Source organism: Sturnus vulgaris, chromosome 3, assembly GCF_052056855.1.
Source record: "Sturnus vulgaris isolate bStuVul1 chromosome 3, bStuVul1.hap1, whole genome shotgun sequence".
NCBI lineage: Eukaryota > Metazoa > Chordata > Aves > Passeriformes > Sturnidae > Sturnus > Sturnus vulgaris.
This window is the reverse complement of record NC_142245.1, coordinates 46,433,339-46,451,619: the sequence shown is the minus strand read 5'-3', so window position 1 is coordinate 46,451,619 and position 18,281 is coordinate 46,433,339. Positions and strand designations below refer to the sequence as shown.

Here is an 18,281-nt window from a genome sequence, read left to right as displayed (position 1 = left end):
TTAATTAATGAGGGGAACTAGCACTCCTAGTACTGGCTCAAGGTTTGTTGTCTGCACATAAATGTTCTTTTGTTGGGAATAATAAAGGACTTGCAGTGAAAGTGGGTGGCTAGGTCCCTAATTCCACAGTAATGCAATCACGTTAAGGTAATGTAAATACAGGCTGCTGCTCCAGGGGATAATCTACAGTTCTAAGTACTCTAGATATGTATTCCCAGCCAGCATGGTAACCAGACCAGGGAACTGTTCTATTTATAAATTAATGGGATCATGGAAAAAGTGGAGATAGACTTGTCCTTTGTGGTGGCAGTCCACACCTTGGGTTAAAATTAGAAAGTAATTACACATTTTAAAGAGACTAACATGAAATAAAATCCAGTTTATAACAGTCAGTTTTCTTATATAAAAATATTTGATGTAAAACAAGTAGAATCTCACCAGAACATGCTAACAACTGTCTATAGTCCAGACTTAATGCTGTTGAAGTGGCTTCCCAAATAAAATACCCTCTGAACACTAGCAGAAGGTAAACTCATGCACAAGCAAGTAAGTGCACAGGTTATTAACCATGAAACTTGGGGAAGAGCGGCATAGGTAATGAATAGGTATTATTTCCACATTAAATATACTGGAACTATTTGTAGAAGCCCACCAAAAATATTTATACCATCGCAGTGATGAAAGCATGCTCCAAAGCACCTGTTCATTTACTAGCAATGATCAAACAATTACTTCCTTACAGAATTTGTCTCAACCACAAGCTATTTCAGTCAAGAAAGGAAACTGCTTACCATCCAAATCCAGCTGCTCACAGGAACTATTTTCCTCCTTCAGTGAGACCACTCATGTCTGGCATAACCTTTACAGACACCATGAACAATCTGAATAAAAGCACATGATCTCCCCCAAGAATTCAGAAACGAAACACGATGTTCTGATGAAAATACAAGCCTCTAGGAGTGGCTCTGACCCAAGCCTTTTGTGGTCAGTGGATAAAGAAAACAGTGATGGAAACTGTACAAAGAAGGGAGGTGTGAAGGTAGCATAAAGCTGACAGCAGATTTCTACCTGTATCAGCACCTTTTAAAAAATCAGTGAAAATTATTAAATCTGAAAATTATTTCTATGAAATCAAAATTATCTTGGCAGGAGGTTTTTCAAAGAACTGATATATTCATGTAAAGTCACAGATGACATCTATATTATAGTCATTAAAGCAACTTAAAACCTTACTGACTTTTATGAATTGTAATTTATTCTACAACCTTCATCCACATGTTCAACAAAATAATACTGTACCTCCGGCTACTGAACCTTGATTTGACCCCTGTGATTGACACATTCATTACCCTTGATTCAGCTACTGTACTTTTTTTAGCAAAACTAGTTTGCTGCCAGAATTATGTGGACAGAGAACGTTGCTGTGTTGATTCCCAGTGTGAAAAGCGATCCTGCAGAAATAGACAAATGCCACCTACTAAAAACAGAGCCTTAGAGGAAAAGAAAATCTCTGTAAAATCCATAGCCCCTGAATGTGATCACAGAATATTTTAAACGACCTTGAGGATTACCCTCTTTAGGGTAAAATAACAGTTTACTTATATTGATCCTGGGAGAAATCATTTCATGATATATCTTCATTTTACATGAAAGACATATTAAAGTAATAATTATGGTATAACATTTTTAGATGTGTGAATGGATAATTAATCCCTGCAGTTCTCAGCTACTGGTTCTGTTCATTCTACTTTAGAAATTAGAAGCTTGATATAAGATTGGAAATATTACTTTGCAAAAGTTTTTTTCTCTTGCCACTGATAACATTATCTCTGACATGCTTTGATAACAGAACACAGCTAAAGGAGGAGCTTAGAAGTCCCTTCCATACTATCAAAAACAGGAATAATATCACAATATAAAAATCACTGGATAGAGAACATGAACACCTGAAAGAGGTGTCAAATATAAACTGTCTTTGTGCCAATTTTTTTTGCATAATCCTGCCTGTAGCACTGGCATTTTGCTTTTGTGCCACATTCAGAAGCTCAATGTTTTATTCTTCCAGTCGCATTAAACTGTGACAATGAGAGATATACAGATTTATTTTTAATAGGATTCAGCCTGACCAGCAGTCACTTAACTGGAAATGGCTTTGCTTTAAGGCAGAGCTTCCTGACTTAGCTTGTGTAGGCACTGTCATGACAGAAAGGAATGGCACTGCACCATGTCATTATCAGCAGTGGCAGTATCAGCTTCTGGCTGTGCACAAGGCTGCACATACACTGCAGGAGATCAGATCCTAGCCCTAGCAAGTCCTCTGCTGGCCTTTGTACACAAGGGAAAAGGAAGAGGTATTTGGTCATTGTGTGTCTCCTCTGGGATTGTTTTGAAATTGCTCTCACTCCACCCACCATAACCTGCAGGGTACCTGCTTTAGGATTGAAATCACACACAGATTTTTAATGCTTGCCATCTATGTATTTCCAAACAATGGCCAGGGAAAGCACCATTGCATACTTAATGCCTGCTTTTTTGTACATGAGGAAAAAGTGACATACAGAAAAGGCCAATGTCCTCGAAAGCTCTGAAATCAATCTAAGCTTGAAGTTTAACAAGCTATGGACATCTGTGCTCAGGTGACCTAAATGGAAACTCTCCGACTCATTCTGAGCTCCATCTCTCTTCATGAAACTAGACCTGTCCCTCCAGCACACAGAGACGTGTTTAAGCAGACACAATGTATTGAAATGTGTGACAGACTTTGAACCATTAGCATCTGAAAATTTCTTTGATGTCCAGAAATGTTTCCAGTCCTTAGAGGGAGCCACTAGGTCAATTGCCAACGACAGAGTCTCATAAGGTTTTGAAAAGCAGACTTTATTTAATAGGCACATCATTGCTTTAATAGCACTGGGCTGCACAGCTTGCTTCACCATTTGTAAATGGTTTTGTTTGATTACATTGCATTTCCTCAGTGTCAGTAGGATTCAAGTAAAAAAGTTACTGCTTTTATTCTCTGTCATTTCTCAAGATGGAAAAAAACAGTAAACGTCTAGTGCACAGGAGCAGGGTACAGACAGAACTGCCTGCGACGCAGCAGAAGTCAAGACAAACTGAATTTTGAGCACTGAACAGTTAAAGCTGCAAGACAACCATAACTACATTTGCTCAGATGGGAGTTTGCTTTATGCAGGATAGAGATGAATGTTGCCCACTAATACATACAATAATGCATTCTTATATTGAGAAACAAAGACTGTCCAACACAGACAAGAATGAGGGTTTCATAACAAAACAGTTCACATGAAATTAGCTTCCTTATTATTTCTGATTATAAAAGTTGTATTCCCTCAACTGTAAAAGTTAAAGGCCTAAAAGAAAAGAACTGCTTACAGAACTCTAAAACTTCACTTTAATCAGCTTTTCCCCTTATAGTACAACTCTTTGTGACAAAAGCATAGCATTCTGGATATTTTTGTAATTAAGTAGTTTGTGTGGGTGTTATCTTTCTTCCCTGAAAATCTGCATTTAGTATTTTATTAAATTTAACTAATAGAAGCATACAAAATCAGAAATCATGAGAGGAAAGTAATATTGCTCTATGAAAGAAAAAAAGCATGACTTCTAACATAGTTTTATGAACATTGTAAAAGAAGCGTGTATGGCATTGAAACATTTCAAAAATGGAGAAATATTTTGCGAGTTTCAATGTTTTTAGGTTTTACTAAAAAACAGGTTAGGTTTTACATTCTGTTTTCTCTATGTATATTTCCAAAGTTTTGCAATTTTTTTAATAGATTTTCTAGCATTGCATAGGACAGACAACCTAAAACCAACAAGGCAGGTATCTAGCGTGCTGCACACTTTAATATACACCGGTTACTTCAGTTACTAGCACTTTACACTGACGGTACCTACTGTATTTGTAAAATTTGTTTTTAAATCAGCTTGTCAAAGCTTTTGAGAAGCAATCTGGGCAATAAGGTGGATATTTTTAGTATCTACCATGAATACAGCCAATTACTGAATCAGAGGTCGCTCTCTCCATACAGTGCTGATGAAAAAGAGGTGTAATCCAGAGCCCCAGGCACAGATCCCGGGCCGGTGTACGGAGGCATTCTCTTGATGCAGTACTGAGCCTGCTCAGGAGGCAGCTCTCGACGCAGCTCATCTGCCAGGATATAAGGCTGGGAGGGGGAAAAGGATTGACAAATTCAGTATGTGTTCTTCAAAACCACAAAATTATTTTCTGTAACCATGCCTGATAAATTTGGATATCTTGCCTATTTTTATGAGACAAAATATTTTCCTTAGTAAATTCCATCACAAATTATGAGTTGAAAGGGACAATTCCACCAACAAACTGATTAGGTCAAAATGCAGTCTCAGGATATGTGACTGTGTATGTTAGCTACCAAGCACACAGCTTAGCCCTGGATAGTCTGTATTTTTGCAGTGCACTACTGCCCCTTCTGCAGTGACAGGACAGATACAGGTAGTTCCTGTTTGTTTCAAGGTTCTAATATATGTGTAAAGAAAGATGCATTATTGTTCTTAATGGTTTTGCATTTATGACATGAGGGATACCCTCTATTAACAGACTTGACACTGCTTAAAATAGCAATCTAATGAAAACCACTTTTTCCTGAGACCATCTTTCACATGAATTGCTACTGAGAACACGTCTGGAATTTAAAATGTGGTCCACATTAACTGAGATCACAAAATCAATACAAGCAGCTGGAATGAGAAAAATCAATAGAGTCAGCTTGGGCAAATAGACCTGTACTGCTGTGATCTCTCCTTTCTCCACAGCACAGGCTTGGTTTCCTGACAATACCGTTTATGGCCCTGACTCCTCCAGAAGCTCTTGTGTTGCCATTATACTCCCTTGAATCTTCAAACACCACTCAGTCACAAGTGCATCTGGCAGTGGGGACGAAAGTATGCCAAATTTCAGGAGCTTCCTCTACAAACCCAGTAACTAGAGGAGGCCTCCTCCTGCTGCTCCTGCTAGGATACGGATACACCACATTGCATTACCCTTTTGAGTGGCCACAACATGGCTCACCGCCAGGTGTAGTCTTCTTGTGCACCCGATCTAGGGTGTGTTCCAGAGGGCCAAACTCTGTATTGAAGCATCCAGACAACAGCATGAGAGGCAGAACAAGTTCCCCACTAATCAAGGCTGTGGTGTGGAAATAACCTGATGTACAATATATCCATTATACAGACAAACTGTCTAAGTCTTGTCTAAGATGCCTAATTTTATGTTATGAGGATACACAGACTGAGCCTTGTATTCTGCACTCATTTCAGGTAAGAGTCTTGGTTCCAAAGAAGAAGAAAAGGCACATGCTTTCTCTGAAGTCTGACAAACTGCAAACAAAGCTCCACTATTACTAAAAGGCTTATAACAAGAAGGGCTAATCAGGAGAGCAGGAGAGCAACTGAATCCTTACAGCAGCAGCACGGTGACTGACCTTATCTGAAGCCAGGATTCTGAAGGAAGCTATCACTTGCTCAGCCGTGTCTGTGTCTGCTGTTTCTCTGGTCATGAAGTCAATGAAGGACTGGAAAGTGACGGTTCCTTGCCCATTGGGGTCAACCAGAGACATGATTCGGGCAAATTCAGCTTCACCCTTTCACAAAATCCAACACAAAGAAAATGGTCACCATAATACTGATCTCCAGCAGTCCGAGCCTCTCGTGAGCCAGTCAGAACCACTAGCTACAGAGCTTATGAAGCATCTTCCTGACTCAGGAACATCAACATCAGAGCCAATGAAATCTACATCTTAAATGCCCACCCCACTTCTGTAAAAAGGACTATGCTTTTGAAAACTGTATTCTTTGTGCTAAATACATAAAATATGTACCTTTCAATTAACTGTTGCCATCTTCTCTCCCTCCCACCCTCCCACAATGCCTCTTTAACTTGTTCTAACACTTCATTTTTCATCTCATCCTAAAACCATTGTAATTTAGGTACCATGCAGGGAAGTGAAACAATAGCCCAACAAACAGTGTAGTCACAGACCCACTGAACTAAAAAGGGAAACAATTCTGAACATTTCATGCTAAAAACAGGACAGCTTGACTAAGGATAATCTCTTTCTTTTCCATTAAAAAGGTGAATTTCAGAGGAAATGTTTAGAATAAATAATTGAAGCAAGGAAAATTCAACCCCCAAGACAAGCTTATGAAAATTAAACAGTATCAAACTCATTCTTCATCATGCAGGTAGAAAAGAAGAAAGTTACAAAAACATTAGTTCAATAACTGTTATTTTCAACTCTCAAAGTTTCCTTAATTCAAAGAGCAATGCAGTGCACCACAGAATATGGTTTTCAAGTGTATTGCTTTACTTTTAACTTCCCTTTTAACCATTTAAAAATAAAGAAAAAGCAAAGTACTATCTCTAGTGTAAATGACATTAGTACCCTCTCTATTTAGATAAGCTTTAGTATTGCTGTGGTTAACATTTTAGCTGTGAGCAGAATCAGTTGACATTTTTTTCTCATACCAAATCATAACCCATTGAAATTAAGCAAGCTCTGAAATCATCATGGTCCATCAATCCATTCTTCCTCTATTGGCCAAAACAACGTAAGGAATATAGAAGGAAAGGTTTGAAGAATCCAAGGTAATTTCCAGAGAGATGACGAGTTTGGATCATTGGCATATTGGATCCAGTGCATGAACAGTATTCATTGATGTTGCCAGATCAGGTCACGAGAATCATCATCAGTTTTAAAAGAGGAAGAAGTAACTAACATATTACACACAGGAAAGAGACATTTTCACCACAAAAAAGTAACATCAGGAAAGGTCAGGGGAGAGATAAGGGAGGAGATGAATGGGACAAGAATACAGAGAACACAACCAGAGAAGACAAAGAGAAGAGCAAGGAGAAAAGTTTGTTACTAAACTAGTCACACTCAGCAGATGCTCAAGCTGCCTCCCTGATATGAATGTCTTTGAAATGTTCTGCTTGGAATCTCTAGAAGCTAAAAGTGCAGTGAAAAACAGTGAAATACTTCGTCCCAAGGCCAAAGGAAATAGATTATGAGAGAGTCTGCTGATATATGGGAAATAAGTTCAGGGATTTTCCTTCAGACTGCAGGCTGCCAAGACCCTGACTACAGCAGAGATGTGCATACTGGCTTAAAGGATGAGACCTGCAAGACTTAGATCAGTTGAAGACCTTGTATGAAATGAGGTTGCTTATTTTTCAGGCAATAACATATCTACAACATTCTAGACTTGAAGCTGAGTAAACATTAAATGGCATGAAAGCACGAAGGTAAATGTTTCCTCTGTGCTGTGATAGATTGCAGTGGCTTGGAGGGAACTGTGTCATCCTGTATTAGGAGAGAGCATATGAGAACTTGTATTGAGTCTGAGGAAAGGAAAATTGACAAAAGTCTGAGTGCAAGAAGCATAGGAGCTCTCCCAGGTATCTAGTAGTATCCAAATAAAATATCTCAACCAAGTAAAACAAGAAAACTGAAAAATCTTTGAAAAATGCAAAGAAAAATACACTTCAAAGTGATGCTGACAGTCCATCTAAACCAGTTGTCTTCCCCAAGGCAGGATCTTTTTAAATCATTGTGACCAACAGACTGGAGTTTATACATGCAATCATTTTGGCTATTGTTACATCTGAAAACAAAATTATTTCAGTTTCCTCTACCTGCAAGTCATTTCCAACCTGTCCTAGACTGATGAGGCAGGCTTTAAATTCATCAGACTGTAGATTGTCAGATTCGTCCTAACATCCCATCACAGGTCATGCATTTGGGAAGGGGAAAGGAAAGAAAGTCACAGATCAGGTTAGTTGGTTAGTAAAGAACATTCTATTTGCAAATTAATAATCACATTCTTCCAGTATTTCATGGAAATATAATGTCAGCATATGCAATGAATTACCTAAAAAGTGTGCAGTTTCTGCAGTTTCATGCTTTAGACTTTTTCTTAGTAGAAGAGGGTCCTCACTTCAACTACAGAGTTAAAACTGCTTCCTTCCATCTTTTTTTTACAACACTTTTGCTAATAAGGCAGATTTCATTCTATGAACTGCCATTTTTTTCCTTCCTTTTCTGTTGTCATGCAGTGTATGTGAGATGCAATAAAAATATCACTGAACCTGGGCAAAACATATTTTCCCCACTCAATTACTGTTACTTCATTCTTGATCTGGTAATACTACTTAATAGAATGTGCATATCTCAAAAGAGATAAGTACAAAATAAATTTATAATTGACAATTTCTTTTCAGTCAGGTTTTGCTTTGAAAACTGACTTTAAAAAAGCACCATTGAATTCCAGGTTAAATGGTTCCTAGTAATTCCACATCAAACTGGAACATTGTTTTGAACCAATATCTTTTTCTATTTCTCAGGTGAAGAAATTCACACTAACTTCTTAAAAGCAGACTGGCTTGTCTTTTTCTTCATGTTCATACAAAATGTATCTTATCAGATTGGTGCTTTAGAGTGAGTTAACATAAACACAATTAAGGAGATATTTCAAGATGAAAAATTATTACCCTTATTGATTTTACAGACAGTTTGGAGAGGATCCAAGGTCTTCTGTCTGCTACATATTTACTTGCTAGATTAATAATTTATTTTTGAAAATTTCTACATAGCTATGCATAGATAAAATTATATGAGTTTTAACAAATACACTGGGCTTATGTAGTATACTAATAGGATGAATTGGTGTCTTAGTAAGTTAATAACACCACACATTTTTAAAATACCATGCTGTTATTGACTCCCTCTGCATCAACATCCACCAGCCCCACAAAGGGAAGATGAAAAATAACAGTGGGAAGTCAAGGAAGAGAAAAAAAGCAAAGTTACAAATCTGGAGCAGCATTTAGTTAAAAGCCATAATCACAGTAAAGTTTTTATCCTTTAATGTTTCCATTTTAGATGATGCTTCCTGCTATAAAGCATTCAAAATTACTTATTTTATCATTCTCAAATGTTAATCTAGGCTGGTTTGAAACTTTCAAAAGCTGTCCTGGAGACAGGCTATGACAGGTCCCACCAGGGGTGAAGTTACTCATTTTACCTCATTTCTAAAGCTGAAGATACTTCTCAGTGACTGCAGAAAAAAGATATAAAAATGGGAGCTAAGAGCCAAATCCTACCCCTCCATCTCCCTAGCAGGTGTTGGTGAAGGATCATCAGCTACCACCCCACTCCACGGGGGTGGGTGGGCATTGTGTGCAGGAGCTCCCAATCCAGCAGCAGGAGCTGAAGCAGTGAAGGGCAGATGGGAATGAGGGGCTGGCACATCCTCCAAGATACCATTTTCTGTGGGAGAGAAGTGCAGTGGTTGTGCTGCAGCTCAGAACAGTCATATGGTTAAGTGGGACTCCCTAGTGAGGGTTCAAGTAGTAGTGCCAAGTGCTGTAGCAGGTTTTCACATTCTTGTAGTGAAATTTTCAAATCTTCATCATATGTTGCCTAAAAAAGCATCTTTGCAGTATATGAGAGTTTCATGGAATTCAAGGGCATTTTGCAATTAAGGCATAGATCAAGCCCGTGTGAAGGCTTTCTCAATGGGAAATGGTTCTTGACATGTATTTTTATTGTTTGCAGACCAACATTAGGAGCTGAAATTAACCTTTTAATGCATATAAATAACTTTGCCTTGTTCATCTTTTCCTGCCAATACAAAGAAAAACACTAAAATCTCCTTCATGTTTCATTATTAGTCCCCAGAAATCTTTTCCCTTCTCCTTGTGATTTATATATGACCTTATAAAATAAGTGAGCTTCTGAGCCCAACTAATCCATTCTTGTATATGCCCTTAATTTTCCTGACTGCTAATTGACCTGCTTAAGCCTGAACATATGATTCCTTTAATACGGGGCTGTTGTTTTTCTGTTAGCAAAATATAGGGTGGCATGATGCCATTTTTCTGCATGCAGAGCTCCTACTTGAAATCTTTAGTTTGCGCAAAAATCAATAGTAGAATGTATTAGCAGCCATTAAGATAGTACAGGCAGAGGAGCTGCAGATTTTTCATCACATACTTTGCAATCTTATTTAGAATTTACTAAATATACTGAATCTGAAAAAGGAATCCCTGCATAAAGAGACATCAAAACCACTGACTGACAACCTATCTGTGTGGTATCCTGATTTGGCTGCATACCATTATTCAGCTATGCACCATTTTGAACACTTCTAAACTGCTTCTGTGATTCAGACACTGTGTCCCACTTTCTCTTTTTTTTTCTCTATGCAATCACATTAAGGAAGGAAATATAGCAGCATGGCTGAAGATTTATATTTATAACTACAACTAGACTGTGCCTTCAGGCACAATCTCTAGCAAGGAGTAGGACAGCAGTGGTAAGCAAGGGTAAGCATCAGGAATAACCCCTGGGACACCATCCAGCGTGTGTACAAGCCTGCTGGGAACACAAGAGCCAGGAGGGTTACCCCCATGAGCCAGGGGAGAGAGCCTGTTTGCCACTTGCCTTTTCAAGAATGACTTGTAAAGCTCTCTGTGCCAGCACATCTCTGCTGGGGATGCACTAAAAGAAACAGTACTCTTCCTGCCCTTGTAATTCTTACATGCACTCTGAGAATTTTTTAATATATTCTTCCCAGGGAGGAAGAGAGGGGTTCCTTTCTCAGATTCATAAGCAAAAACAGTTGTTTCTAGAAGCACTATAAAAAGCGTTGTTAGATTTATGTATACCAAAATACATACTTTAAAATGGGGAAGGGAGCTACTCTGCATATTAGTACTTTGCTGACATCCTCTATACACACTGTCAGACATTAAGAAGTGTCTTAAATGGGAGAAATGCCACACGAGTCAAAGCAATACCATGCATAAATTATTCTGTTGTACTTAGATATTTAAAGCCTCCTTGTCAGTGACAGTATTAATTTTTGGGATCCTTTCTGGCTATTTATCATGGTGAAGAGCAGTCCAATCCTTCAAGTGTATTTTTAAACTATATCAGGCATTCAGAAATGCTAAGTGCCACAAAAGTTTTACATATATTGTTAATTCTATCTGACATGAAGAAGACAGTATTTTTCATGGTAATGCTTACATTCAGATAATCCAGTTTTATCTTCATTTCTATTTAAGGAAATCAAAACCAAAAAAGAATCCATTACTGCCTTCTCTATCTAAACATGAAAAATATAAAGTCTTCATTGTTTTCTGTACACTGAAGTAACTCTGAAGCACCTTGAGTTTCCTTCATTCACCAACACTAAATATTCAAGTGTGCAAGGACACAGGGAAGACAGAAAAATTAAAAACACGCCTGTCTTTTCCCAACATGTTTGTTCAAAGTCTCCTTCTTGCCTGTGTAGATTGAGTTGCATCTGTCCATTAAGGAACAGTGTAATTTAATCCTTACAATCTTCTCTTTTATCAGTGTTTCTACTATCTGTTCCCTCCATAAAGCCTGGCCTGATGGTTGAATGGTTTTAGATCTTACCTTCTTCCTTTCCTTAACTTGCATTGTGCTACAGAGAATATAATTGTTATACTCTGTCCATGGAAAAGGCCATCTAAACCAGTTTCCCATGTCTGATTCTGAGCGATGGGGTATGTTAAAGAGGGCATTTGTAAAATGGTCCTTTCCTCATGTGATCCTTCCAGACCTCTTTTTTTAAGCCATTGGATTATATTTGTCATGGGGAAAGGCAGGGTCTAGAGTTAAACTTGCAGATCAGGCCCGGGTTGTTGAGGCCATAGAAACAGATGAGGATGTATGATAGATGAAACATCTGCCTCCTTCTGCTTCTGACCTGGCCATTCAGACTTCCTGCAATAGGAGCCAGGGCAAAAGGGACACAGCCTAAAGCTATGACCCATTATGGCCTGAGGAAAGAGATAGTCAGGAATAGGTAAGAACCTAGGAGCTGGGAAGCAATTTTGTGTTACACATTATTGCTGTAGCCCATCTCCAGTGTGCTAGCAGCTGTGTGACACAACCACCTTCTTCCAGGTCATACAACCTTTCCTAAGGCCTTACTCTGTTTTATGCTTTGGTATTTCAATGTCTTACTGCATCTGCAAAGTCTGAAAGTCCATCACAGTAGGGCTGGTTGGTGTAGGATTTAGCATCTCCCTTCAGGTAGCCTGAGGCACGAAGAGCTGACTGTGATATCTCCTCAGCCACTGAGCCAGCCTTGCTGCAAGCAGGCCAGAGAACTCACCTATGAGCTACAAAGGTACAGGGATGCTAGAAACGGCCATCCAGTGTAAAATATACTTTATTCAGTCACTTTGCTTCCCTATCTTTAGGGAGCTGTCAAATCTTTGTGCAAAGACCTTGGTTTCCCTTAGAGAGGTCTCTCAAATACAGGCATGTAATTTATCCAGGCCTGGTATTTTGTCTGCTTTTAATAACTCTAATTGCTCAATTATCTGCTCCAGTGCATTGGGAAAGCCATTTGGTATGCTACTTCCTTCCACCCCAGGAAATCTATCTCTGCTTTTGTGATGTTATCTTCTGCTTCCTTAGAAAATACAAAAAAGAATTATGCTGTACAAGAATCACATTAAGATTTTTCCATAAAATCCGTTCCTAGTTCTGTGTAGCTAAATTTCCCTATGCTTGTATGTTTTTTGTCAAACCAAGCAGAGGCTTGACAATTCTGGTCTTCTTCCTAAACAGTTAGGGGTATTCTAAACAGATTTAGGAGACTAACTATCAGCATCCAGTGACTATCAGCATCTAATCCATATCAAATGCAAGTGCAGGTATGGGCAACCAATTTGAGTAGAGCTGAACAAATGGGATATTAGTGAAAAGAAAGTGGCATTTTGCTGTACTCTGAAATTATTTGGAGGAGCTGACTCAACAGACTGGTGCTTCACTATGGTAGGCTTCTTCAGCATTTGAACTGTGAACTTGGTTTTAAAGGTGGGTTCATGTGAGCACAGAGCCATCAGAACTAACTCATGTTCAGATTGCTCTCCAACTGCAAATGTCAGATCCCCATCTGCATATATTTTGCTATTGTGTCTATTAATCTTTACCTTATAACACTCTGCCCATGAATACTGCATAAATCACAGAAGAGAGTTAAGTTTCTTCAAAGTAGTGTTTTCCTTCCTACTTTTTTAGTCATCCGTATTTAGATAACTAAAAAAAGTAACAGCCTCTTATTTCCCACATACAGCCAGAAAAATAAAGGATATTCCTGGACAGCTGTAAGTGTCCCAACTGCATTCCCTATAAATACATTTCTAGGGAGACAAGTTGTGATTCAAAGGGGAAAAAAAACCTCTGTGATATAGATTACAGCTAAATTTAATGAGATGGAAACAACAGCAAGTTCTTAGAACATGCTGTACTGTGTTAAAATAAAGGGTCATGTTATTTTCCAAAACACACAGATTTATGCAGTTCTGCTTATTATTTGAACAAATACTAAACCATATAAGCAGAGCTATAATTCTGTATTACATTTAAAAAGCAAAAATTAATCTTTAATTTATGTGCACAATGCTGCTAGACTCTGGGGAGTTCTGGGCAACAAGATCTAGTTTATGACATCCCTGCCCAAGGTGGGGAGAGTGGAGCTAAGATGATCTTTAAAGTCGCTTCCAACCCAAGTCATCCTATGACTTTATAAGGCTATAAATTATTTTTTAACTGATCTTTTTTTCTCTTTAAAAAGAACCCATTGCTAGTGCATTGGCAAGTTTTTTAAAAGGCCTATGTTTGGAATGCCAAGAAACTCGCTTTTGGGAAGAATAAATATTGCTAGCTGAGCAAAGCAGGAGTACTGTACCCTGTCAAAGTGATTGAATGATGCTCTGAAGTCATTCATTTGTTCCTGGGTGATACCCTTGGCATCTCTTGTGAGGATCTGAGTCTCAACCTCATTGATAGTTCGAGCAATGGTGGTAAGCAGGAGCTCCCATCCAACACGGATGTGCTATGAGAGAGAAAATCTGAGTTATTACAGAAGCAAATATATTCTAAGAGTATAAAAAGTACAATAAGAAAAAAATCAGCTCTAAATATTTATGTGATACTTCTTCCATACCACTAACTCTGTATTATGACCAAGGATCACTAAAAATAACAATGGCCTTCAGAAAAATTCAAAACTAGTTTCTAAATGGATATTTCTTCACTAAAAAGTGAAAATAAACGAAAACAAGTCTTATGAGGTTGTCAGAAAGCCTGCCAAATTACATCTTCTGCGGCAGTGCCTTTAAATCAGGGAAGTAATCCTTCCGGCACACAAAGACACACGGCACAAGAGGACAGAATACACTAATAAATACAAAAGGGAGTAAATGGCTACCTCCATGGTATAGTTGGTGTGCTTGTTGTCAAACACCAGGGCTTCTTGTATAAGCTGATGATCTCCTTCCAATTTGTCAATATTGTGTTTATAATTAATGATATTGTGCTCATATTGCTTCAGCTGATTCATCTGGTCCTCCAAAGGCCCTGTCATTTCTATAGAACTGCGGGCAATTTCCTGTCAAAAGAAAAGAAGCAATAGTAATAAAACCTTCATACAGTGGAGATGAGAAATTTTGCTGTAGAAAACACATTTCAAAATAAATGTGTTACTTTTATATCTGGAATTAGTATTGAGACCCCAGTGAACCTGGTATCTTTTCTTCAAAAAGCAGAAGCTAAACAGTAATTTTTAGTGATTGATTTTTCAAAGCTGCATCTCCTGGTGACCATCAAGGTACCACTTGTACAAAGTTCCACAGTTTTAATCTTAACAGGTGCTAAATAGTTTAGGATCAAACAGCTGGTGAACTCTCATTAACTTTTCTGTTGCCCTATATATAGAGTTAAAAAAAATTATAAATCACTTTGTTCATCAGCTTCTGCATGAGGGTCTGACACTCACCTCCATCTTGGTCTGGATCCATGGCCCAATGACATTGGCCTGAGCAGCGAACTGGCGGCGCAGGCGCTCGTTGGCGTGCTGGCGGGCTAATTCCTCCTGCAAGGATTGATCCCTCTGAGGCACCAGCTGCTTCACCTGTTACAGTGGGAAGGCACTAAAGGTGAGTAGGCACAGTTGAATAGTTTAAAAGCAACTGGAACAAGTAAGTCTACAGCTACTAATTTTCATTATTGGTCTGAAGGTCGATATCAGAAGAACAAGCCAGAATGATCACTATTTTATTTACAAATTCTGTGCTGATGTAAGAAATTTGTAACATGGTCTTAGGCAGCCTGACCTGACAGACTGACACACAGAGAGAAGAAATTCTCACCTATGGTTGGATTTGAGACAATTATTTCACTTTAACTGCTCTTAGAGCCATTACTTTGTTTTTCTTTTGAAAAATTAAGGTGATTTTTCAATTGTTCTAAGAAGAGTCAGTGCAAAGCATTTTATTTGAGCACCTCCATTAGAATAGGATGAGACATGTTCTGTCATGCACATCTGGAAGTCTCTAATTCATTGCAAATGCTTTTGCTTGGCTTATCTTTCTGAATTCCCCAGGGAGATTCTAACCTTTGTCCTCACTGCTTGATTTTTTTTACCCATTGAGGGTGTGTTCTTGTCCCTGTAAGTTCTTGTGATTCTACACAATCATTTACCTGCAGTATTTTATCTGTCTCAGTTCCTAATGAAATGAAATTGGTGTGATTGCTTTAGGAGCCTCTCTTTAATCCCGTCCCAGTACTTTTCAGTTGCTAATGTCAATTTTAACCTAATTGGACAGAAACATTAATGGTCCCAAAGAGGCTGATTTTATACAACATTTTTGAAAAGCAGCATCTGGGTAGAAGAAACACAAAAATTTAGCTTTTACTTTATACTAAGCTAAAGGATACAATCATTTTCAGTTCTTTTAACAGCACCTCTGGCCAGGTACTAGCCAGAGCTCTGCACTAGCCTCAACAGATGCTTCTCTTGCCCTGGCAGAAAGCCAAAGGGGACATAGGTAATATTGTGTGACAGCAGCACGGGGATGTTGTGAAGTGAGCCTGGCAAACATAAGGGAGAGCATAAAAAACTGTAGAAACTCATTCTGGCGTCTGATGATCTAGAATAATTTAGAGATTTATTGTAAAGATCTCTGAATATTCTCAGTAATTCTGAACCGGAATAATGTGCTACAATGCTCCTTTTGTACTTAGCAATTTAGCATACATTACCTTTTCCCACTTGCTACGAATCTCTTCGACTGTAACAGTGCTGTAAGGATTGGTTGCACTTATTCTCATGTTGTAACTCTGGATAACTTTTTCAACTTCATTCTGGATTGACAGTATGGCCTGTCGTTCACCATCTGCCTCTGGCAAAGTAGCTTTAAATTGATCGTGTGCAGAGATTAAACTCTAAAATCAGAAACAGAGAGGAAAAGCATGAAAACGCTAACATTTCTTCAGCATCTGCAAGATCTGCTGTAAATAAGCACAGTTCCTCTCTCAGACTCTCAAACATGCTGGCTACTGCGTGTAGATACAGGAAATAATACAATTACCTGGATTTCCTCTATGCTATGAACAATAAACATGTCCTGTAGGTCTTCCATAGCACCTTCCATCCAGTTGTTGAAAGGAGCAGCTCTTTTGGCAAACTCCAGGTGAAGCTGATCAATCGTTTCAAGCAATTTCTCCGTCCTCTGTACAGGTTGGGAAAAGTGCATTCTTTTGTTATTGGGCCAAGATCTAGCTCCACACACATACCCACCCATAAACAAAGTCATGCCTCGTCTCTTCAAAAGCATTTGATTGCATTGATTGATTTCACCACCTGCTTTAAGGATTCTCACTCAAAGCAATAGAACTAAATGCAGTAAAAGTACTCTCATATCCAACACTTTGAAAGGGGTGGGTGTATGCCTTTGAAGTACAATATTGATATTTTAAGTATTTTTAATATATTTTTAAGTATTTTTGTTATTGGGAACTATCTGCAAACTAATTAAAATCTGCTAATTTTGATTTAGTAATTTCTTCTGAGTACAAAAAGGAAGAATTACATATATGCTTCCCATCTTGGAATTTATGTGTGTGGCTTCCTCTTTTCCGAAAGAACAAGGCTTTGCAAAGTATCTCAGTGCTTTGAAATACTCACTACCAAAAATTAACCTACTGCTGGACAGAAAGGTATGCAAGACTGCAAACTCAGACTAGGATGAAAAGGTATCTAACCAATGGCTTCTTTTAGCCTTGCTGGACATCAGATTCCCACAGAGGGGTGCTACAAACCACATGCCATTTGTTGCTGCTTTAGAACTGCCCGGGGCAGCTCAGTACTGTCAAGTCTACTCTGAGTAATTCAGTCCATTTGCAAAAGTAACCACACCAAAATGAAATGGACATCTGAGGAAAGGTTTTTTTGCTATTTGGACTCCAGTGTGGATGCTCAGTGGCACCATTTCCTGATCTGAAATAAATGGTTCATTTCCCTCTCCCTTCCTCAGCTGAGCTGCTGATCCTTATTATATGGTTTACCTCCAGTGCTTCTCTCCTTTTCTGAGTGAGTGTTCCCAGGCTGTCCCATTGGTCACATATCTTTTGACACCTATCATTGACACTTGCAGCATCGTGGTAGTCCAGTTCACTAAGAAAGAGCAAAGACAAAACTCTGTGTGACTTTTTGAATGACAGAAACAGTGTCCACACTTCCACTGCCCCTCAACAATTCTTCCCCTCTTTTTTGCAATATTTCTCCTATGGTAAGCAAGTGTTGCTGTATATATGTTGTGTTTAGGCATTCAGCATTTCAAGAAGCACAGCACAGGAACAGGATCAATCTCCTCTGTTCTGAGAAAAATCAAGTGACATCCAGGTATTAAAGACAATTAAGGTGTCTGAGCATCTTTGTCTTAGCCATTCCTGTGACACAAGCAATTCAATCTCCTGATGGCCAGAATGCTTCAGTCTTGGTCTTTATCAAGTTTGCAAAGATTGGTACCCTTTTAAATTAATTGGCCTGAAATATCTGGGTTTTTTTAAGTAATCCAATCCTTTCCTCATATGCTTTGAAATTATTTAACTGAGAAACACACATCAGGTTGCATTCAAAGCATAATCTCTCACAAGCCTGGCAATACTAATACGGGTTTCCAAGATCTGGGGAGCAGAGAATAATTTTCATCTTCCTCTCCAGGACCTCCTCTTGGATCTACACCCCAGAGCTGGGTGGTTCAGAGAACAGGGATCTCCAGACCAACATATGCCACCAGCATGAAGGAGTGCATTCACAAAAGATAGCAGTTACCATTACTTTTTCAGCTGTTTAATAGGCTAATATCATCCTGACAGGAAGCAACTTAC

At 38.6% G+C, this 18,281-nt stretch overlaps 1 protein-coding gene across 3 annotated transcripts in view; it reads right to left on the bottom strand.

The window, feature by feature from the left end:
- Positions 1–2,856: 2,856 nt before the first annotated feature.
- The window catches only part of ACTN2 (actinin alpha 2), a 66,563-nt gene continuing 51,138 nt past the window's right edge, over positions 2,857–18,281 (bottom strand). Inside the window, exons 13-22 of one of the 3 annotated variants that reach the window (XM_014874646.2) lie at positions 17,457–17,565; positions 16,481–16,621; positions 16,152–16,334; positions 14,887–15,021; positions 14,320–14,499; positions 13,798–13,944; positions 7,697–7,774; positions 6,527–6,592; positions 5,484–5,642; positions 2,857–4,187 (exon numbers count right to left, since the gene is read on the bottom strand). In XM_014874646.2, the coding sequence (XP_014730132.1) occupies positions 4,029–4,187; positions 5,484–5,642; positions 6,527–6,592; positions 7,697–7,774; positions 13,798–13,944; positions 14,320–14,499; positions 14,887–15,021; positions 16,152–16,334; positions 16,481–16,621; positions 17,457–17,565 (1,357 nt within the window). In that variant the 3' untranslated portion in view covers positions 2,857–4,028. The remainder of the gene's footprint in view (positions 4,188–5,483; positions 5,643–6,526; positions 6,593–7,696; positions 7,775–13,797; positions 13,945–14,319; positions 14,500–14,886; positions 15,022–16,151; positions 16,335–16,480; positions 16,622–17,456; positions 17,566–18,281) is intronic. The other 2 variants (XM_088161533.1, XM_014874637.2) reach the window with 2 other exon arrangements.